This window comes from Mustelus asterias, unplaced genomic scaffold, assembly GCF_964213995.1.
Source record: "Mustelus asterias unplaced genomic scaffold, sMusAst1.hap1.1 HAP1_SCAFFOLD_1550, whole genome shotgun sequence".
Taxonomy (NCBI): Eukaryota; Metazoa; Chordata; class Chondrichthyes; order Carcharhiniformes; family Triakidae; genus Mustelus; species Mustelus asterias.
The window spans coordinates 62,362-86,191 of NW_027591495.1; the positions used below are offsets into that span (position 1 = coordinate 62,362).

The window sequence follows — 23,830 nt, forward strand, 5'->3', positions numbered from 1 at the left end:
CCAATTGGTGAATAATTTTATTCAGCTTTATAAAATCTCCATTGTAAACAAGTTCAGTGAAAGGAAGATAGAATATGAGCATCTTTCACAACCCAAGATCCCTCAAAAGCTTTCAGCTAACTAATGTTTGAAAGGTAGTCACCATTGTAATAGGGCTAAGCATTAGTTAAATTATCAGTTGCAACATTTTTGATGTTTGTTGAGGGAGGAACATTGCACAGGACAGCAAGAAGCCCCCTTCTCTTCTGCTGGGACTGCGCAGATATCGTGAACATCCATCGGAGAGGCACGGACACTCGGAACATCTCATTCCAAAGATGGCATCTTTGACAGTGCAGCATCCCTCAGAACTGAAAAGCGCGGATTATGTGCTCGAGTCTCTGGCCTGAGGTTTGAAACCAAAGGCCTTTTCGCTCTGATCTCCGATAACACTTGAGCCCCAGCTGACTCATTCCCAATTTGAACAAAAAGATGCAGAAAATAACTAAAAGTTTCAGAATCAATCATCCCTTTAAATGAATAACTCATGGCTTCAAGATCAAAGCAGCTCGTCTCCTGTCTCCTCTTCCATCGCCATTTTGTACAGTAAATGGTGAGATGTGTGTGGCATTCAGTAGCAGGAGGAGCTGGCTGAGCTCTGCGCTGTAGAGAGGTTTCTGCTCGAGATGGCCACTTCTTCCTGCAGCTTGAAGCTGTCAAATACTCGGTGAAGTCCCACCTTTTCAAAGAGCTGCCGATGACATTCTAACTTTGCGTCCATGGATTCCACATCTGCCCCTAGTATAATACAAGGCAACTGCAGTGAGCAGGACACATTAGAACTCTCGCTCTTTTAATTCTCATAGTAAATGAATATCTACATATAACATGTCTCAGCCTCATACTAATTGTGCCCCCTGGTGGCTGGAGGTTGAACTAGGGAATTCGCAGCAACTAAGTTTCAACGCAATGCAATGTGAATGGTAGCACTGTGGTGTTACTGGGCCAAAAATCCAGAGGCTAGGACTAATACTCTGGGGACAGGAGTTCAAATCCCAAAAAGCTGGAGTCTTTAAATTTAATCAATAAAATCTGGAATATCAAGCTAGTCTCCGAGGTCAGTGACGTATCTCCTTTTTACTCACTTTGGAGGAGAAATTGTCATTGCGCCATTTCACCAGATTCTAAGGGCTGGATTTTACAACCTTGCTCGGGCAAGGTCGTAAAATCCCACCCGAAGCCAACGGAGATTTCTATTCTGGAAACCTCACCCGCCCCAATCTCTTTCCTATACTCTGTCTCATCATTGTTTTGAGGTCCAATCCACACATGCTTCTGTCATCAGCAAACTTGACAATGGAGTTGGAGGACAATTTGGCATGTCCGCTACAACTTTTACAGAGGCACCGTAGAAAGTATCCTTTCCGGATGTATCACAGCTTGGTATGGCTCCTGCTCTGACCAAGACCACAAGAAACTACAAAATGTTGTGAATGTAGCCCAGTCCATCACGCAAACCAGCCTCCCATCCATTGACTCCAAACTTCCTGCTGCCTCGGAAAAGCAGTCAGCACCCCACATCCCAGAAATTCTCTCTCCCTCTTTCTTCAGTCGGGAAAAAGATAAAAAGTCTGAGATCACACATTAACTGACTCAAGAACATCTTCTTCCCTGCTGCCATCAGACTTTTGAATGGAGGAGCCTACCTTATATTAAGTTGATTTTTCCCTAGCTATGGCTTTTATTCATTTGTAGGACATGGGCGTCGCTGGCTAGGCAGCATAACTGCCCATCCCTCATTGCTGTTGAGGTGGTGGTGAGCTGCCTTCTTTAAACCCTGCAGTCCATGTGCTGTGGGTTGACCCACAATGCCATTAGGGAAGGAATTTCAGGATTTTGACCCAGCGACTGCAAAGGAACGGCAATATTTTTTCATGTCAGGTCCTATCTAAGGATCTTTGGTAAATTGCTGCAGTGCATCTTGTATATTGTACACACTGCTGCAACTGTAACACTCTGTACCCTCTCCTTTCCTTCTCCCCAATATACGATGTACTCTATGAACAGTATGTTTTGTCTGTATAGTGCTCAAGAAACAATACTTTTCACTATATACCAATACATGTAGCAATAATAAATCAAATCAAAAATCACCATCCCAGGGCTCACCAGCAGGACACATCCAGCAAAGGTGGTGGCACAGTGACATAAAATCAGGAGGGAGTTGCCCTCGGAGTCCTCAACATCCATGTGGACCCCAAGAGGAGTCAGGAAACCTCCTGCTGAGGGGTGGGTGCGTGAGAGGGGAGTGCGCATTAAATCTTCCCATTAAAAATAGCAAAAAGGTAAGCCTCAAGAATGTTTTTTAATAAGATAACTTTTTAATTATAGTAAATGTATGCACGGCACAGTGGTTAGTACTGCTGCCTCACAGTGCCAAGGACCTGGGTTCTATTCCTGGTTCGGGTCACTGTCTGTGTGGACTTGCCCGTGTCTGCGTGGGTTTCCTCCGGGTGCTCCGGTTTCCTCCCACCGTCCAAAGACATGCGGGTGAGGTGCATTGGCCATGCTAAATTGCCCCTTAGTGTTCCGGGATGCGTAGATTAGAGGGATTAGCGGGTAAATATGTGGGTTGACAGGGATAGGGCCTGGGTGGGATTGTTGTCGGTGCAGACTCGATGGGCTGAATGGCCTCCTTCTGCACTGTAGCATTCTATAATTTCTATGAAATGAGAAATAGAAAAGACTACAATAAATTCAGTTTTTGTCTGTTTGCACCCCTTGTGCAAAAGCAATGATTTTTTCTGTGGTTTAGCTCTTCAATACAATAAGAACTCAGCAGTTCATCGGTACATTTGGGAGGTCAAAAGCATTGTGTGGCTGGAAAAGTTTGGTAAACCCTGATCTAGATCTTGGTGTGCAGGGGACAATTTCAGTTGACACAAAACTTGGCAGCATTGTAAAATGTGAAGGGGACAGTGTAGAACTCCAAATGGACATAAACAAGTTGGTGGAGTGTCAGATAGGTGGCAGATGAAGCTCAATGCAGAATTGGTTAGTGACAGGGTGATGGTGGAAGGATGTTATTGTGACTGGAAGCCTGTGTCCAATGGTGTACATGATGTGGAGATGTCGGCATTGGACTGGGGTAAACACAGTAAGAGTTTTAACAACACCAGGTTAAAGTCCAACAGGTTTATTTGGTAGCAAATGCCATTAGCTTTTTTTTTCCAATGGTGTACTGCAGGGATCGGTGCTGGGTCCCTTGCTGTTTGTAGTGCACATTAATGATCTAGAAGTGAATGTGGGGGGTATAATCAGTAAATTGGCAGATGACACAACAATTGATGGTGTGATAAATGGCAAAGAGGTAAGCCTTGGATTACAGGATGATTTAGATGGGCAGAACAGTAGCAAATGGAATTTAACCCTTAAAAGTGTGAGGGGATGCATTTTGGGAGGACAGCAAAGCAGTTTTCCAAATTTTGAAGTTTATTTATTCGTGTCACAAGTAGGCTGACATTAACACTGCAATGAAGTTATTGTGAAAATTCTCTAGTTGCTGCACTCCGGCACCTGTTTGGGTACATTGAGGGAGAATTTAGCACAGCCAATGCACCTAACCAGTATGCTTTCAGACTGTGGGAGGAAACTCCAGCACCCGGAGGAAATCCACACAGACACGGGGAGGACGTGCAGACTCCGTGCAGTCAGTAACAAGCCAGGAATCGCACCCAGGTCCCTGGCGCTGTGAGTCAGCAGTGCTAATCACTGTGCCACCCTGCAGCCCTAAGGGAATGAATGCTAGAACTCTAGGAAGTATAGAGGACCAGGGGGCCTTTGGGGCGCATGTGCATAGATCCATGAAGGCAGCAGGACAGGTAGATCAGGCAGCTGAGGCATCAGGGATACTTGCCTTTATTAGCTGAGGCATAGAATATAAGATAAGAGGTTATGATAGAGCTGTATAAAACGCTCATTAGGCCACAGCTAAATTCTGGTCGCCACACTTTCTACAGCACCCATGTACAGTGGCAACAGTATGTTGTATCTACAAGACGCACTGCAGCAACTCACCAAAGCACCTTCAACAATACCTTCCAATCCGGTCACCTCTAACACTTGAAAGGACAATGACAGCAAATGCATAGGAACACCACCGATGCAAGTTCATCTCCAGGCCACATACCATCCTGACTTGGAAATGTATTGTTGTTTCTTTACTGTAGTTGGGTCAAAATCCTGGAACGCCCTCCCCAACAGCTGTGCCTACAATACCTGGACTGCAGCAGTTCAGGAAGGCAGCTCAACACCATTTTTCAAGGGAATTAGGGATGCGTTATAAAAATGTTGGACTAGCTAGCAATGCCCACATCCTGTGAAAATAATAATTTGCAAGCTGTCTTCTCTCGAACCCAGAGGATCACTGAACAGGGAATAGGTGTAAAAAAAAACAGCAAATTACTGTGGATGCTGGAATCGAAAATAAAAGCAGAAAATCTCAGCAGGTCTTTCAGCATCTGTGGAGAGAAAACAGCTAACATTTAGAGTCTGACTGACCCTTCATATAAATATATGGGATATAAATTGTCCCATCAGTAAGACGCAGAATGGGTTCATGAAGGGAAGGTCATGTTTGACTAATTTGGTGGAATTCTTTGAGAACATTACATGCACAGTGGACAATGGGGAACTTGTGGATGTCGTCTATCTGGATTTCCAGAAGGCATTTGACAAGGCGCCGCACCAAAGACTGCTGCATAAGATAAAGGTGCACAGTGTTACGGGTGATGTATTAGCATGGATAGAGCATTGGTTAACTAACAGAAAGCAAAGAGTGGGAGTAAATGAGTGTTTTTCTGGTTGGCGATCAGTGACCAGTGGTGTGCCTCAGGGATCAGTGTTGGGACCGCAATTGTTTACGATTTACAGAGATGATTTGGAGTTGGAGACCAAGTGTAGTGTGTCAAAATTCGCAGATGACACCAAGACACCAAGATGGGTGGAAGAGCAAAATGTGCTGAAAGTCTGCAAAGGGATATAGATAGTCTAAGTGAGTGGGCGAGGGTCTGGCAGATTGAGTACAATGTTGGTAAATGTGAGGTCATCGATTTTGGTAGGAATAACAGCAAAATGGAATATTATTTAAATGGTAAAAAATTGCAGCATGCTGCTGTGCAGAGGGACCTGGTTGTCCTTGTGCAAGAATCACAAGCAGCTGGTTTGTAATTAAGGCGGCAAATGGAATTTTGTCCTTTATTGCTAGAGGGATGCAGTTTAAAAACAGCAAGGTTATGTTGCAGCTGTATAAGGTGCTGGTGAGGCCACACCTGGAGTACTGTGTAGTTTTGGTCTCCTTACTTGAGAAAGGATATACTGGCACTGGAGGGGGTGCAGAGGAGATTCACTAGGTTGATTCCTGAGTTGAGAGGGTTGGCTTATGAGGAGAGACTGAGTAGACTGGGGCTAAACTCATTGGAATTCAGAAGAATATGGAGAGATCTTATAGAAACATATAAAATTATGAGGGGAATAGATAAGATAGAAGCAGGGAAGTTGTTTCCACTGGTGGGTGAAACTAGGACTAGGGGGCATAGCCTCAAAATAAGGGGAAGCAGATTTAGGACTGAGTTGAGGAGGAACTTCTTCACACAAAGGGTTGTGAATCTGTGGAATTCCCTGCCCAGTGAAGCAGTTGAGGCTACCTCATTGAATGTTTTTAAGGCAAGGATAGATAAATTTTTGAACAGTAAAGGAATTAAGGGTTATGGTAAGCGGGCGGGTAAGTGGAGCTGAGTCCATGAAAAGATCAACCATGATCTTATTGAATGGCGGAGCAGGCTCGAGGGGCCAGATGGCCTACTCCTGCTTCTAGTTCTTATGTTCATCAGAGCCATTGCCAGATGCAGATACCCTGGCTGGTCCATATTCTCTCTAAACTACATTCACTGCATAATGATCAGGAACAAATCACAGGACTTGCAATAGAAACATAGAAAACTACAGCACAAAACAGGCCCTTCGGCCCCACAAGTTGTGCCGAACATATCCCTACCTTTTAGGCCTACCTATAACCCTCCATCCTATTAAGTCCCATGTACTCATCCAGGAGTCTCTTAAAAGACCCTATTGAGTTTGCCTCCACCACCACTGATGGCAGCCGATTCCACTCGCCCACCACCCTCTGTGTGAAAAACTTACCCCTAACATCTCCCCTGTACCTACCCCCCAGCACCTTAAACCTGTGTCCTCTCGTAGTAGACATTTCCACCCTGGGAAAAAGCCTCTGAGAGTCCACCCAATCTATGTCTCTCAACATCTTATATACTTCTATTAGGTCTCCTCTCATCCTTCGTCTCTCCAAGGAGAAAAGACTGAGCTCCCTCAGCCTATCCTCATAAGGCATGCCACTCAATCCAGGCAACATCCTTGTAAATCGCCTCTGCACCCTTTCAATCTTTTCCACATCCTGTAATGAGGCGACCAGAACTGAGCACAGTACTCCAAGTGGGGTCTGACAAGGGTCTTATATAGCTGTATCATTATCCCTGGACTCCTAAACTCAAACCCTCAATTGTCATGGATCAGATCCCAGTACCCATCACACAAAGTTAAAATTCACGTGCACCTCAGCAAGGCTCAATAACAACGCGAGGAGAAAGAACAATGCCATTGTCTGATTATCATGTACAGGAAGTCAATTCCTATCAGCTCTTACCTGTACAGGTGAGTGTAACTCCAGTCGGAAGATAGCATGCAAGATCCTTATAGACCAGTTTCACCTGGACGTCTTGCTCCATGTCCCCACACAAAATTGGATACCGAAACTTCAGTAAGTTATAGGCAGCATTCCTCTGTACTTGGCCAGTTAGGAACATGCTGTGGAGTTCCTGGGAAAGAGTGTTACCATTAGTGATTAACTTCCTATAACCCCACAGATTTGCAGCATAACACTCCCAGGAGCTTTTACTCTGTATCTAATCCTACGAGTGTTTGATGGGGACAGTGTAGAGGGAGCTTTGCTCTGTATCTAACCCCATGCTGTACCTGTCCTGGGAGTGTTTGATGGGGTACCTGTCCTGTACGACGTGCTACCAAATAAACCTGTTGGACTTTAACCTGGTGTTGTGAGACTTCTTACTGTGTTTACCCCAGTCCAACGCCGGCATCTCCACATCGTGTTTGATGGGGGACAATGTAGAGAGCGCTTTACTCTGTATCTAACCCCATGCTGTACCTGTCCTGGGAGTGTTTGATGGGGACAGTGTAGAAGGGGTTTTACTCTGTAACTAATCCCGTGCTGTACCTGTCCTGGGAGTGTTTGATGGGGACAGTGTAGAAGGGGCTTTACTCTGTAACTATAGCCTGAGGTTGCTCTGCTTTATACCTGTAACTGCTCCACCTGATATCTTCTGCTGGTGTAGGCATTCAGGGCGTCACACAGTAGATCCATGAATCGCCGCAGGTCCAGCTCGAGGTAGGTGCGAGCCATCTGCTCCACAGGGATGAAGGCAGGAATGTTGTGACAAATGATCTTGCGAGGATGCTGGGTCTGAATGTCCAGGTAATAGGAATCGAGGTAGCTGCCCTCATATGCCGTGTTGATACAGAAAGTGAATGCGGAGTTCAGCTCTCTCACCTTAGCACTAATCCCTACATAGGAACAGCAAAAGACCAATGATAGCTAGCAATCAGCATCTGAACATCTGTTCACATCTTTCCCTCTGACTGCCCCAGTGACTCTGATATCTGACTCAATTTCCACACAGACACATATGGCTAAATGGCCTCTTTCTGTGCAATAAGTCTCAATGATTCAAAATAAACATTCAAATAAAAAAGAGCATGCTTCAAATAGGAATTACAGATAAACAGAACAACGAGTAAATAGAACCTACCGCTACGATTATAGAAGCAGAAAACAAAAGCAGGAGGAGGCCATTTGGCCCCTCAAGCCTGCTCCGCCATTCATCTTGATCATCAAATTCAATTCCCTGATTCCTCCCCTCCCCCCCCATATCCCTTGGTCCCTTTAGCCACAAGAACTATATTTAATTTCTTCTCAAAAATCAGACAACGTTTTAGCCTCAACTACATTCTGTGGTAGCGAATTCCACACATTCACCACCCTCTGGGTGAAGAAATTTCTCCTCACTTCAGTCCTAAAAGGTTTACCCCTTATCCTCAAACTATGACCCCTAGTTCTGGACTCCCCCCACCATCGGGAACATTCTTTCTGAATCTACCCTGTCTAACCCTGTTAGAATTTTATAAGTTTCTATGAGATCCCTCTCTCTTCTAAACTCACATGAATACAATCATAACCGGCTTAGTCTCTCCTCATGTGACAGACCTGCCATCCCAGGAATCAGCCTGGTAAACCTTCGCTGTGCTCCCTCTATAGCAAGGACATCCTTCTTCAGATAAGGACATCAAAACTGCACACAGGCGCGGCCTCACTAGACCCTATACAATTGCAGCAAAACATCCCTATCCATATGCTTAAATCCACCCGCTATGAAGGCCAACGTACCATTTGCCTTCTTTACTGCCTGCTGTACCTGTGCACTTACTTTCAGTGACTGATGCACGAGGATAACAAGGTCTCACCGAGTATCCACCTCTCTCAATTTACTCATTCAGGTAATAATCTGTCTTCCTATTATTGCTACCAAGTGGATAACCTCACATTTATCCACATTATGCTGCATCTGCCATGCACATGCCCACACACTCAGCCTGTCCAAATCACGCTGAAGCATCACTGTAAGCAAATGACGCTGAAGCATCTTTGTAGACAGTGAGAGAGTCAGTCAGAAACAGATCTGTAGATCAGTGTGAGAATCAATTAAAACAGTTTGATTGTGGGAGAATGAGCTGTTACTGGTTTGTTTTTCGGGTTGCTCTCTGAAAAGAGAAGTGTAGCAACATGTGAGATCACAGTATCCAGTTCCATACAAAGAGGGACTGAGTGGTGTTTAACAAGATATGAGACTTAATAGAGGTTTATAAAATGATGAAGGGGATAGATCGAGTGAACGTTCAAAGACTATTTCCTCGGGTGGATGGAGCTATTACAAGGGGGCATAACTATAGGGTTCATGGTGGGAGATATAGGAAGGATATCAGAGGTAGGTTCTTCACGCAGAGAGTGGTTGGGGTGTGGAATGGACTGCCTGCAGTGATAGTGGAGTCAGACACTTTAGGAACATTTAAGCGGTTATTGGATAGGCACATGGAGCACACCAGGATGGTAGGGAGTGGAATAGCTTGATCTTGGTTTCAGATGAAGGTCGGCACAACATCGTGGGCCGAAGGGCCTGTTCTGTGCTGTACTGTTCTATGTTCTAATAACACAAGGCCCAGGGGATTTTCACAGTAACTTCATTGCAGTGTTAATGTAAGCCTACTTGTGACACTGGTAAATAAACAAAGTTACAAGAAAGAATATCTACTGATTTGTGATTCATTTGAAGTTTGATTTGCTTATATTTCCTCTTGTCTAAAGTTGTTAATCCATTTTGGATAATGTGTTTTCTTGGTCAGTGTTTAATGATCCTTAGAATGCATTAATTTGCATGTTCTACATTTTCTCCAACAGAAAGAGTTCTGCGTACAAACTTCAATTAATCTTCCCCTCCATTCCACTAGGTTGTATACCCAGTGTAGTTTTAAACAAGTGAATTATATGAAATTATGGTCACAGTCATCAGAAGGCTAATCTTTACAATACCATTGCACTGAATGAAATATATAGTGGAGAGGGTGAGTTAGCACGGTCTGAATTAAAGCTATTACTGTTCATGATGCTGTAAGCTGGTCATACCTAGCATTGTCAATGAGCATGCCAAGTTTAATGTGGCCTAGTCCCACAACTCCTTCTGGGGGTCCATACCAACATTACATAGAACATTACAGCGCAGTACAGGCCCTTCGGCCCTCGATGTTGCGCCGACCAGTGGAACCAATCTAAAGCCCCTCTAATCTACACTATTCCAATATCATCCATGTTTATCCAATAACCATTTGAATGCTCTTAATGTTGACGAGTCCACTACTGCAGCAGGCAGGGCATTCCACGCCCTTACTACTCTCTGAGTAAAGAACCTACCTCTAACATCTGTCCTATATCTCTCACCCCTCAATTTAAAGCTATGTCCCCTCGTGCTAGCCATCACCATCCGAGGAAAAAGGCTCTCACTATCCACCCTATCTAATCCTCTGATCATCTTGTATGCCTCTATTAAGTCACCTCTTAACCTTCTTCTCTCCAACGAAAACAACCTCAAGCCCCTCAGCCTTTCCTCATACGATTTTCCCACCATACCAGGCAACATCCTGGTAAATCTCCTCTGCACCCTTTCCAACACTTCCACATCTTTCCTATAATACGGCAACCAGAACTGTACGCAATACTCCAAATGCGGCTGCACCAGAGTTTTGTACAGTTGCAGCATGACCTCCTGGCTCCGAAACTCAATCCCTCTACCAATAAAAGCCAACACACCGTACGCCTTCTTAACAACCCTATCAACCTGGGTGCCAACTTTCAGGGATCTATGCACATGGACACCCAGGTCCCTCTGTTCATCCACACTACCAAGTATCTTACCATTAGCCCAGTACTCTGTATTCCTGTTACTCCTTCCAAAGTGAATCACCTCACACTTTTCCGCATTAAACTCCATTTGCCACCTCTCAGCCCAGCTCTGCAGCTTATCTATGTCCCTCTGTAACCTGCCACTTCCCTCCGCACTGTCTACAACGCCACCGACTTTAGTGTCATCCGCAAATTTACTAATCCATCCTTCCACGCCCTCATCCAGGTCATTAATAAAAACAGCAGTGGCCCCAAAACAGATCCTTGCGGTACACCACTAGTAACTGAACTCCAGGATGAACATTTCCCATCAACCACCAACCTCTGTTTTCTTACACCTAGCCAATTCCTGATCCAAACCACTAAATCACCCTCAATCCCATGTGTCCGTATTTTCTGCAAAGGCTTGCCATGGGGAGCCTCATCAAACGCTTTGCTGAAATTCATATACACCACATTAACCGCTTTACCCTCATCCACCTCTTTGGTCACCTTCTCAAAGAACTCAAAAAGGTTTGTGAGGCACGACCTACCCTTCACAAAACCGTGCTGACTATCCCTAATCAAATTATTCCTTTCTAGGTGATTATAAATCCTATCTCTTATAATCCTTTCCAATACTTTGCCCACAACAGAAGTAAGGCTCACCGGTCTATAATTACCAGGGTTGTCCCTACTCCCCTTCTTGAACAAGGGGACAACATTTGCTATCCTCCAGTCTTCTGGCACTGTTCCTGTAGACAATGACGACACAAAGATCAAAGCCAAAGGCTCTGCAATCTCCTCTCTAGCCTCCCAGAGAATCCTAGGATAAATCCCATCCGGCCCAGGGGACTTATCTATTTTTACCCTTTCCAGAATTGCTAACACCTCCTCCTTATGAACATCAATCCCATCCAGTCCAACAGCCTGCATCTCAGTACTCCCCTCGACAACACTGTCCCTCTCCAGTGTGAATACCGACGAAAAATATTCATTTAGTGCCTCTCCTATCTCTTCAGACCCAACGCACAACTTCCCACTACTGTCCTTGACTAGCCCTAATCTTACCCTAGTCATTCTTTTACTCCTGACATACCTATAGAAAGCTTTAGGGTTTTCCTTGATCCTACCTGCCAAAGACTTCTCATGACCCCTCCTGGCTCTTCTTAACTCTTTCTTTAGGTCCTTCCTGGCTAACTTGTAACTCTCAAGCGCCCTAACTGAGCCTTCACGTCTCATCTTAACATAAGTCTCCTTCTTCCTCTTCACAAGAGATTTAACCTCCTTAGTAAACCACGGTTCCCTCACACGTCTGCTTCCTCCCTGCCTGACAGGTACATATTTATCAAGGACGCATAGTAGCTGTTCCTTGAACAAGTTCCACATTACAATTGTGCCCATCCCCTGCAGTTTCCTTCCCCAACCTATGCCAGCTAAATCTCACCTAATCGCATCATAATTTCCTTTCCCCCAGCTATAACTCTTGCCCTTTGGTATATACCCATCCTTTTCCATTGCTAAGGTAAACGTAATCGAATTGTGGTCACTGTCACCAAAGTGCTCACCTACCTCCAAATCTAACACCTGGCCTGGTTCATCACCCAGTACCAAATCCAATGTGGCCTCGCCTCTTGTTGGTCTATCTACATACTGCGTCAGGAAGCCTTCCTGCACACACTGGACAAAAACCGACCCCTCTAAAGTACTCGAACTATAGCTTTTCCAGTCAATATTTGTAAAGTTAAAGTCCCCCAGTACAACTACCCTGTTACTTTCGCTCCTATCCAGAATCATCTTTGCAATCTTTTCCTCTCCATCTCTGGAACTTTTCGGAGGTCTATAAAAAACTCCCAACAGGGTGACCTCTCCTTTCCTGTTTCTAACCTCAGCCCAAACTACCTCAGTAGATGAGTCCTCATCAAATGTCCTTTCTGCCACCATAATACTGTCCTTGACTAACAATGCCACACCTCCTCCTCTTTTACCACCTTCCCTGCTCTTACTGAAACATCCAAACCCCGGAACCTGCAACAACCATTCCGGTCCCTGCTCTATCCATGTCTCCGAAATGGCCACAACATCGAAATCCCAGGTACCAACCCATGCTGCAAGCTCACCCACCTTATTCCGGATGCTCCTGGCGTTGAAGTATACACACTTCAGACCACCTGCCTGCCTGCCAGTACACTCCTGCGACTCTGAAACCTCATCCATGACCTCACTACTCTCAACCTCCTGTACACCGGAGCTACAATTCAGGTACCCACCCCCCTGCTGAATTAGTTTAAACCCTCCCGAAGAGCATTAGCAAATTTCCCCCCCAAGATATTGGTACCCCTCTGGTTCAGGTGCAGACCATTCTGTTTGTAGAGGTCCCACCTACCCCGGAAAGAGCCCCAATTGTCCAGGTATCTGAATCCCTCCCTCCTGCACCATCCCTGTAACCACGTGTTCAACTGCTCTCTCTCCCTATTCCTCTCCTCACTATCACGTGGCACGGGTAACAAACCAGAGATAACAACTCTGTTTGTTCTCGCCCTAAGCTTCCACCCTAACTCCCTGGATTTCTGCCTTACATCCCCATCCCTTTTCCTACCTATGTGTTGAGTGCCTTTGTGAACCACAACTTGGGGCTGGTCCCCCTCCCCCTTAAGGATTTCAAAAACACGATCCGAGACATCGCGGACTCTGGCTCCTGGGAGGCAACACACCAACCGCGAGTCTCTCTCGTTCCCGCAGAATCTCCTATCCGTCCCTTTAACTATGGAGTCCCCAATGACTAATCCTCTACTCCGCTCCCCCCTTCCCTTCTGAGCCACAAGGACAGACTCTGAGCCAGTGACCTGTACACCATGGCTTATCCCCTGCTAAGTCGACCCCCCGCCAAACAGCATCCAAAAGTGTACTATCCCCAATTTCAACTACATTTCTTGTTTCTCCCCCCACTTGGACGGCTCCCTGTACCTTGGTGCTGTGGTCAGTTTGCTCATCCTCCCTTTCCCTCCCCTTCTGAGCTGCCGGGCCGGACTCTGCGCCGGAGGCACGGCCACTGTTGCTTCCCCCAGGTAGGCTGCTCCCCCCAACAGCACTCAAACAGGAGTACTTATTTTTAAGGGGCACAGCCACTGGGGTACTCTCTAGTACCTGACCTTTCCCCTTCCCCTTCCTAACCGTGACCCACTTGTCTGTCTCCCGTGGCCCCGGTGTGACCACCTGCCTGTAACTCCTATCTATCACCTCCTCATTCTCCCTAACCAGACGAAGGTCATTGAGCTGCAGTTCCAGTTCCTCAATGTGGTCCCTTAGGAGCTGCAGCTCGACGCACCTGGCGCAGATATGGATGTCCGGGAGGCTAGCTGACTTCAGGACCTCTCACATCCGACACTGAGAACAACAAACTGGCCTCACACTCATAATTCCCCCTTTCTTCCACTGACACAGGAAAAACTGTCTAAACCTACCCCACCTCTGCCTGTTTACACCGAAGCCCGATGAGCCAAAGCCCGTCAGCTCTCACTCTGCTTCCCACTCACTCCACTGCCCGCTCCCAACGCTGCCAGCTCAAAAGTACGGCCTGCTTTTAAACCCTCCAAAAACCTTCCCAGGCTTCTCATGGGCCTACTTCCTGTTTTGGAAAAAAACCTCCGATTTTTAACATAAATTTAACTGAAAAATAAATAAATCAAATGCAGAAACACACTCCCTTCCCCTCAGCCTGCTCCTGTGGAACAATTACAGCTCAGTGAGTAACTAAACTTGCTCTGAATTTAACCTATTCACAGCTTCAGTATGGGTCAACATACAGCCAAGATGCAACATGTTGATTGTCAGTGTTTTATATTGTATGTGCAGTCAGCCTGTGTATGTATATCAAATAAAGAGGCTGATAGAATATATAGACAGGGTTAGGAGAGTGGGAACAAGATGGCAGATGGAGTGTATTGTGAGGAAGTGTAATGTTATTCACTTTCTTGCAAGAATAGAAAAACAGAACTTTTCTTAAAATAAAAGTTGATGTTCAGAGAGATTTGGGCGTACTCGTACAAGGAACAACAGAAAGTTAGCATGCAAGTAAAGCAAGCAATTAAAAAGGCAAATGGCATGTTGGCCTTAAGTACAAGGGGATTGGAATACAAGAATAGAGAAGTCTTGCTACAATTCTAGGTCCTTGGTGACCACATCTGGAATTGTGCAATGCAGTTTGATTCTCCAGATTTAAGGAATTTTATATTACATTGGAGATAATGTGGCAAAGGTTCACTAGATTGGTTCCCAGAGTGAAAGGCTGAGTAAATTGGGTCTATATTCTCTGAAGTTTACAAGAATGAGAAGCGATTTCATTGAAACATTTAAAATGATGATGGGACCTGAGAGAATAGACAGAGAGGTTGTTTCCCCTGGCTGGGGAATCTGGAATATGCGGCACAGTATCAGGATAAGGGGTCAATCGTTTAGGACTCAGAGGAGGAGAAATGAATTCACTGATGATCATTGTGAATCTTTGGAATTCTCTGCTCCATGGGTCATGGATACTCCATTGTTGAACATATTGAAGGTTGAAATGGATAGATTCAGTCTCTCAGGGAATCAAGGGATATGGGGAGTGAGTGAGAAAGTGGAGCTACAGCCAATAATCATATAACATGACAAAGCCAAGGGGCTATGTGGACCACTCCCGCTCTTATTTTCTCATGTAGTCAGTGCTCACACCACACTAAACCTCTTTTGACTCTACCCAACTGTGAGTTGATGTACGTTGAGTGATGTTTGGATGTAAAAGGGACCCACCTGTAAGATGATAAGCCTCTAGAATATCCTGCAGAGTCTCGACCCTCTCTTTCAGTAATGTGGTACTGACATCTACCTGGTCCAACTGTGGCGTCAAGGCTGCTTGTGTATCTGCTAGGATATCCAACATGGGCTGCACATAAGAGAGTCCTGGTGTTAGTGTGGGAATGTGAGACCAACACCAAACTGTTACTAGCTGTCTGTAGACAACATTACACCTCAACTTGATATAGAAACATTGAAATGGCACAGGAGGAACCCTTCAGTCCAATGTCTACGCCAGCCAAAAAAAGAGAAAAAAACTAGCCACTCATTTTAACCCTACATTCCAGTACTTGGCCCATAGCCTCGATCACGAGGGGTCACGGGCTCAAGGTGAGAGGAGTGAAGTATAACTCAGATATCAGAGGGACGTTTTTTACACAGAGGGTGGTGGGGGCCTGGAATGCGTTGCCAAGTAAGGTAGTAGAGGCAGGCATGCTGACATCGTTTAAGACTTACCTGGATAGTCACATGAGCAGCCTGGGAATGGAGGGGTACAAACGATTGGTCTAGTTGGACCAAGGAGCGGCACAGGCTTGGAGGGCCGAAGGGCCTGTTTCCTGTGCTGTACTGTTCTGTTCTTTGTTACTTCAGATGCAGGTCCAGGTCCTTTTTCAATGAGTTGAGGGTTTTTACCTCAACCACCATTCTAGGTCGTGAATTCCAGACACCTATCAGCCCCTGGGTGGAAATGTTTATCCTCATACCCTCTCTAATCCTTCTACCAATCACCATAAATCAATGCCCCTTGATAATTGACCCCTCAGTTAGGGGAAGCAAGTCGTTCCTGTTTCTCGTGTCTAGGCCCCTCATAATTTTGTACACCGCAATCAAGTCACCCCTCAGCCTCCACTGTTCTATCCTTGTACTTTTCGATAATGATGCTAAATCTAACTGCATTATGGTTGCTATCTCCACAATGCTCCCCTCTGCGCCTCATCCACTTGCCCAGCTTCATTTCAAGAATGTTGTGCCCTCTGTGCCTTTCACACTGTTTGTATCCCAGTTGCTATCAGAGTGGTTGAATTCCCCAATGATTACAGCCTATTGTTTTACACTCTCAAATCTCTCTACATATTTGCTCTTCTAACTCCTTTCCACTATTTGGGGGTCTATAGTACAGCCCTAGCAGTGCGGTGCCCCTTTTTTATTTCGGAGCTCAATCCAAACAGCCTCATTTGGTGCTTCATTCAGTAAATTGAGTTTTTTGAAGACGTGACAAAGATAATTGATGAGGGAAGGGCTGTGGATGTAGTTTATATGGACTTTAATAAGGCATTTGACAAGATCCCACATGGCAGACTGAAATAAGAACTAAAAATCGGGGTGGGCTGGCTGGATGGATACAGAACTGACTTGGTTATAGAAGAACCAAAGAACACACCCGTCAACTCAGACTGATCAAGACCTTTGATCCAGACCTTCAGAGCACCTTCCGTGCTCTCATCCCACGTACTCCCCGCGTTGGAGATCTCTACTGCCTCCTGAAGATACACAAGGCAAACACACCCGGCCGTCCCATCATATCGGGCAGTGGGACCCTGTGTGAGAACCTCATCGGCTACGTCAAGGGCATTCTGAAACCCATTGTACAAAGAACCCCCAGCTTTTGTCGCGACACTACGGACTACCTACAGAAACTCAGCACACATGGAGCAGTTGAACCAGGAGCACTCCTCGTCACAATGGATGTCTCGGCACTCTACACCAGCATCCCCCACGGCAATGGCATTGCTGCAACTGCCTCAGTACTCAACGCCGACAACTGCCAGAGTCCAGATGCAATTTTACAACTCATCCGCTTCATCCTGGACCACAACGTCTTCACCTTCAACAACCAGTTCTTCATCCAGACACACGGAACAGCCATGGGGACCAAATTCGCACCTCAATATGCCAACATCTTCATGCACAGGTTCAAACAAGACTTCTTCACCGCACAGGACCTTCAACCGATGCTATACACTAGATACATCGATGACATTTTCTACCTTTGGACTCATGATGAACAATCACTGAAACAACTCTATGATGACATCAACAAGATCCATCCCACCATCAGACTCACCATGGACTACTCTCCGGAATCGGTTGCATTCTTGGACACACGCATCTCCATCAAGGATAGTCACCTCAGCACTTCACTGTACCGCAAGCCCACGGATAACCTCACGATGCTCCACTTCTCCAGCTTCCACCCTAAACGAGTTAAAGAAGCCATCCCCTACAGACAAGCCCTCCGTATACATAGGATCTGCTCAGATGAGGAGGATCGCAACAGACACCTCCAGACGCTGAAAGATGCCCTCATAAGAACAGAATATGGCGCTCGACTCATCGATCAACAGTTCCGACGCACCACAGCGAAAAACCGCACCGACCTCCTCAGAAGACAAACACAGGACACGGTGGACAGAGTACCCTTCATCGTCCAGTACTTCCCCGGAGCGGAGAAGCTACGACCTCTTCTCCAAAGGCTTCAACGTGTCATTGATGAAGACGAACATCTCACCAAGGCCATTCCCACACCCCCACTTCTTGCCTTCAAACAGACCATTGTCCGCAGCAAACTACCCAGCCTTCAGGAGAACAGTGACTACGACACCACACAACCCTGCCACAGCAACCTCTGCAAGACGTGCCGGATCATCGACACGGATGCCATCATCTCACGTGAGAACACCATCCACCAGGTACACACTCTTGCAACTCAGCCAACATTGTCTACCTGATACGCTGCAGGAAAGGATGTCCCGAGGCATGGTACATTGGGGAGACCATGCAGACGCTACGAAAACAGATGAATGAACACCACTCAACAATCACCAGGCAAGAGTGTTCTCTTCCTGTTGGGGAACACTTCAGCCGTCACGGGCATTCGGCCTCTGATCTTCGGGTAAGCGTTCTCCAAGGCGGCATTCACGACACACGACAGAGTCGCTGAGCAGAGACCGATAGCCAAGTTCCACACACGACTACGGCCTCAACCGGGATCTTGGGTTCATGTCACACTATCTGTAACCCCCATGACTTGCCTGGGCTTGCAAAATCTCTAACTGTCTTGTCTGGAGACAATACATATCTCTTTAACCTGTGCTTAACGCTCTCTCCACTCACATTGTCTGTACCTTTAGACTTGATTACCTGTAAAGACTCGCATTCCAACCATTATTTTGTAAATTGAGTTTGTCTCTCTATATGCCCCGTTTGTGAACAGAACTCCCACTTGCCTGACGAAGGAGCAGCGCTCCGAAAGCTAGTGGATTTTGCTACCAAATAAACCTGTTGGACTTGAACCTGGTGTTGTGAGACTTCTTACTTGGTTATAGAAGACAGAGGGTAGCAGTGGAAGGATGTTTTTCGGAATGGAGATCTGTAGCCAGTGGTGTTCCGCATGGATCACTGCTGGGACCTCTGTTGTTTATGGTATATATAAATGATATGGAGGAAAATGTGGATAGTCTGATCAGTAAATTTGCGGATGACACGAAGATTGGTGGAGTTGCTGATAGTGCCGGGGATTGTCAGAGGATACAACAGGATATAGACAGATTGGAGACTTGGGCACAGAAATGGCAGATGAAGTTTAATCCGGACAAATGTGAGGTGATGCACTTTGGAGGATCAAATTTAGGTGTGAATTATACTGTAAATGGCAGAACCTTTAGGAACATTAACATACAGAGGGCGCGCAGGTCCACAGTTCCCTAAAAGTGGCAACCCAAGGTGATTAAGAGGCATGCTTATCGTCATCAGCCGGGGCACTGAGTGCAAGAGTTGGGAAATCATGTTGCAGCTGTACAAAACCTTGGTTAGGCTGCATTTGGAATGTTGCGTGCAGTTCTGGTCTCCACGCTACCAGAAGGAAGCTTTAGCGAGAGTGTAAAGAAGGTTCACCAGGATATTTCCTGGTCTCGAGGGTGTTGACTATGAGGAGAGTCATAGAGGTTTACAGTATTGAAACAGGCCCTTCGGCCCAACTTGTCCATGCCATCCCTTTAAACCACTAAGCCAGTCCCAAATGCCCACGTTTGGCCCAAATCCCTCTATACCCATCTTACCCATGTAACTATCTAAACACTTTTTAAAAGGCAAAATTGTACCCGCCTCTACTACTATCTCTGGCAGCTCGTTCCAGACACTCACCACCCTCTGAAAAAATGGCCCCTCAGGACCTTTTTGTATCTCTCCCCTCTCACCTTAAACCTATGCCCTCCAGTTTTAGACTCCCCTACCTTTGGGAAAAGATATTGACTATCTAGCTGATCTGTGCCCCTCATTATTCTATAGATTTCGATAAGATCACTCCTCAACCTCCTACGCTCCAGAGAAAAAGTCCCAGTCTATCCAGCCTCTCCTTATAACTCAAACCATCAAGTCCCAGTAGCATCCTAGTAAATCTTTTCTGCACTCTTTCTAGTTTAATAATATCCTTTCTATAATAGGGTGACCAGAACTGTACACAGTATTCCAAGTGTGACCTTACCAATGTCTTGTACAACTTCAACAAGACGTCCCAACTCCTGTATTCAATGTTCTGACCAATGAAACCAAGCATGCCGAATGCCTTCTTCACCACTCTGTCCACCTGTGACTCCATTTTCAAGGAGCTTTGAACCTGTACCCCTAGATCTATGGTTATAGACTACAGACCCAGCACCGATCCCTGAGGCACACTGCTGGTCACAAGCTTCCAATTTGAAAAACAACCCTCTACAACTACCTTCTGTTGAAGGGTCAGTCATGTCAGTCAACCTTGTGACTGACTCTTCAACTAAGGGTAATAACTGCTCCTTATTCACCCTGTCCATGTCTCTCTTGTACACCTCAATCAGGTCATCCCTCAGTCTTCTCTGTTCTAACTTAAACCACCCAAGCCTCTCCAACCTCTCTTCATAACTTAATTGTTCCATCCCAGGCAGCATGCTGGTGAATCTCCTCTGCATCCTCTCCAGTGCAATCACATCCTTCCGATAATGTGGTGACCAGAAGTGCATGCAGTACTCGAGCTGTGGCCTCACTAAAGTTCTATACAGCTCCAAGATGACTTCCGTTTTTGTAATCATGCCTTGATTGATAAAGGCAAGTGATAAAGGCACATGAGCAGCCTGGGAATGGAGGGATACAAACGAATGGTCTAGTTGGACCAATGAGCGGCACAGGCTTGGAGGGCCGAAGGGCCTGTTTCCTGTGCTGTACTGTTCTTTGTTCTGTTATTATGATCGAGTGGATAGTCAGAGTTTTTTTCTCCAGGGTGAAAGGGTCAATTACTCGGGGGCACAGGTTGAGAGTGAGAGGGGGAAAGTTTAAAAGAGATGTAAGGGGCAAGTTTTTCACACAGAGGGTGGTGAATGCCTGGAACGCGCTGCCGGAGGAGGTGGTGGAAGCAGATTCTATAACAACATTCAAGAGGCATCTGGATAGATACATGAATAGGCAGCGAATAGAGGGATATGGACTATGTAGAGGCAAGAAAATATTAGATTAGCGAGGCATTTGTGTCGGCACAGACTTGGTGGACCGAAGGGCCGGTTCCTGTGCTTTACTGTTCTTTGTTGTTCTTAACACCATGTATGTCCCAGTTAGTGTTGGGAAAGTTGAAATCACCTAATATAATAACCCTGTTGTTATTGGTTTTACACACCTCCACAAACTGAGCACAGATTTGCTCCTCAATATCCCTCTGACTATCTGGGGGTCTATAATAAACACCTAACAATGTAGGTGTTTATTCCTAAGCTCAACCTGCAAAGCTTCATTTGATGCTCCGTCCAATATATCATCTTTCACTATGACAGTAAATCTTAAGTAACTGCCTCCTTAACTAATAATACAATGCCTCCTCCTCTTTTAGCTCCTCTCCTGTCTCGCCTGAAGATTCTATATCCCGCAATGTTGAGTTGCCAATCATGTCCTTCCTTTAACCATGTCTCTATGATGGCTACTATATCACACTTCCACATGTCAATCATTGCTCTCAACTCATCCGTTTTACTTGCAACACTCCCGGTACCAATGTCATTGGTACCAACATGTGCCATGACCTCTGCCTCATCACCTCCCCCCCTGTGCTTGAGTGTACCATGGGGAGAGGAACAGATCTGTTTGTCCTCTTGGTTTTCAACCTCTGTTAAGTTGGGGTTTTCCCACCCTTATTCGGGGCTGTTGTAGACTCATTATTCATAAATTACACCCATTTTGAGCAAGAGGTCAGCGAGAGCTGGTGGAAGGTGTGCTCTCGCTGACCTCTTGCTCAAAACGGGCGTAAAATGCATTATTTCTATGAAACTCAGAATCATAGAGGTTTACAGCAGAGAAACAGGCCCTTCAGCCCAACTTGTCTGTGCCACCCTTTTTTTTAAACCCCTAAACTAATCCCAATTGCCCGCATCCCTCTATACCCATCGTACCCAACTATCCAAATGCTTTTTAAAAGACAAAATTGTACCCGCCTCTACCACCTCTGGCAGATTGTTCCAGACACTCACCACTCTCTGTGTAAAACAACTGCCCCTCTGGACACTTTTGTATCTCTCCCCTCTCACCTTAAACCTATGCCCTCCAGTTTAAGACTACCTACCTTTGGGAAAAGATATCGACTATCTAGCTGATCTGTGCCCCTCATTATTTTATAGACCTCTATAAGCTGCTCCTTCAACAGCACCTTCCAAACCAGCAACCTCCATCATCTTTAAGGAGAAGGGCAGCAGATGCATGGGAACACGACCTGCAAGTTGCTACCCAAGCCACACTCCTGACTAGGATATATATCACTGTTCCATCATCATTGCTGGGTCTAAATTCTGGAATTCCCTACCTAACAGCACTGTGGATGTACCTACACCACATGGACTGCAGCGGTTCAAGAAGTGGAGATGCTGGCGTTGGACTGGGGTAAACACAGTAAGAAGTCTCACAACACCAGGTTAAAGTCCAACAGGTTTATTTGGTAGCAAACGCCGCTAATAAACCTGTTGGACTTTAACCTGGTGTTGTGAGACTTCTTACTGTGATTCGAGAAGGCAGCTCACCATCACCTTCTTAAGAGGCAATTACAGATGAACAGTAAATGCTGGCCTCACCAATGACACCCACATCCTGTGAAAAGAATTTAAACAAAAAGTACACATTGGCTTCATACAGAGTTCCCATTATTGAAACACAGCATCTCTCAACTGAGACACTGCAACAGTGGCAGATGGCACAGAATTCAAACCAAAATACTAATAGTTTGTGAGGCGCACACACCCAGGAACATTGGAGCAAATAAAGCATAGGTAAATTCAGGTGAAAAAGCCCATTACACAGTTACACCCCACACCCTCAAATTCCCACCCCACTACACTACATTTTGCACTCTCTCGTTTCTTTCTCTATGAACGGTATGTTTTGTCTGTATAGCGCGCAAGAAACAATACTTTTCACTGTATGATAATACGTGTCAATAATAAATCAAATCAAAGCCCCACCCTTCTCTCTCATGCCCTTTGTTCTCCACTCCATTCCCTCCCATTCCCCTTGACCCCCCCTCCAATCCAACCTTCCCCTCCCATCCCCTCTTTTATTGTTGTGTATTTGTATTTTAACAGGAATGATTGGTCTGAATATGTTCTCTTCTGCTTTAAGGTTTCCCTCTCAGTTACAGCTTTTGCGCTGAATTGTGAGTGTTTGAATCTAGTGCCTCCAACCCTGGAACTATACTCCAAATCTGTCTCCCCACTGCTACAAGCATGAGAAAAAGGTGAAGGGCTTTCCAAATAAAAAAGTGAAGGGAAGGGTCTTGTCTCACACTTGTATCGCACTGTAACAAAAGCACAAAGCACACGCAGGCTCATGCCATTGCTTACTCCAGCAGATTGTGCCGTCACTCTGGTCCTCAGTGCATCCCTTTTTGATCGCAGTCGCTGGATGACTGCTGTCTTCTGCTGCACAACCTGCGCTCTGTGCTGTGCTTTCATTTGCTCTATGGCCAACGTGTTAGCACATTTTTCCAATTTCCTCAAGTGCTCCAGTACACCTGCAAAGGCAACAATGGTCAACTGCTTTTGAAATCCTCAACACTCAAAATATTACACAGGAGGCACAGTGGTTAGCACTGCTGCCTCACAGCGCCAGGGACCTGGGTTCGATTCCCGGCTTGGGTCACTGTCTGTGTGGAGTCTACACATTCTCCCCATGTCTGCGTGGGTTTCCTCCAGATGCTCCGGTTTCCTCCCACAGTTCGAAAGACATGCTGGTTAGGTACATTGGCTCTGCTAAATGTTTGGGGTTACGGGAAACAAAAGAACTAGGAGCAGGAGTAGACCATTCGGCCCTTCGAGCTTGCTAATCATTTAATAAGATCATGGCTGATCTTTTTGTGGACTCAACTCCACTTACCCATCCGCTCACCATAACCCTTAATTCCTTGACTGTTTAAAAATTGATCTATCCTTGACT

At 45.8% G+C, this 23,830-nt stretch overlaps 1 protein-coding gene across 2 annotated transcripts; it reads right to left on the minus strand.

Annotated features, from left to right (window-relative positions):
• cenpo (centromere protein O) lies at nt 1-23,405 on the minus strand. 2 transcript variants are annotated; one of them, XM_078206495.1, is made up of 5 exons: nt 23,239-23,405; nt 15,350-15,482; nt 7,367-7,632; nt 6,698-6,869; nt 1-777 (listed from the first exon to the last, which is right to left on the minus strand). In XM_078206495.1, the coding sequence occupies exons 1-5, from the start codon at nt 23,347-23,349 to the stop codon at nt 611-613; spliced, it is 849 nt and encodes a 282-aa protein (XP_078062621.1). In that variant the 5' UTR covers nt 23,350-23,405; the 3' UTR covers nt 1-610. The 2 variants fall into 2 exon arrangements, with proteins under 2 accessions (XP_078062621.1, XP_078062622.1); XM_078206496.1 differs by having other exon boundaries at nt 2-771.
• Between the last annotated feature and the right edge of the window lie 425 nt (nt 23,406-23,830).

Bases quoted from the DNA above. Each gene is read 5' to 3' on its own strand.
- cenpo (XM_078206495.1), bottom strand. From the start codon at position 23,349: ATGAAAGCACAGCACAGAGCGCAGGTTGTGCAGCAGAAGACAGCAGTC. The intron at 7,633-15,349 runs GTGGGTCCCTTT...GTTCCTATGTAG, and splicing joins AGAGGCTTATCATCTTACAG to GGATTAGTGCTAAGGTGAGA. The intron at 778-6,697 runs GTAAGAGCTGAT...GTATTATACTAG, and splicing joins AGTTACACTCACCTGTACAG to GGGCAGATGTGGAATCCATG.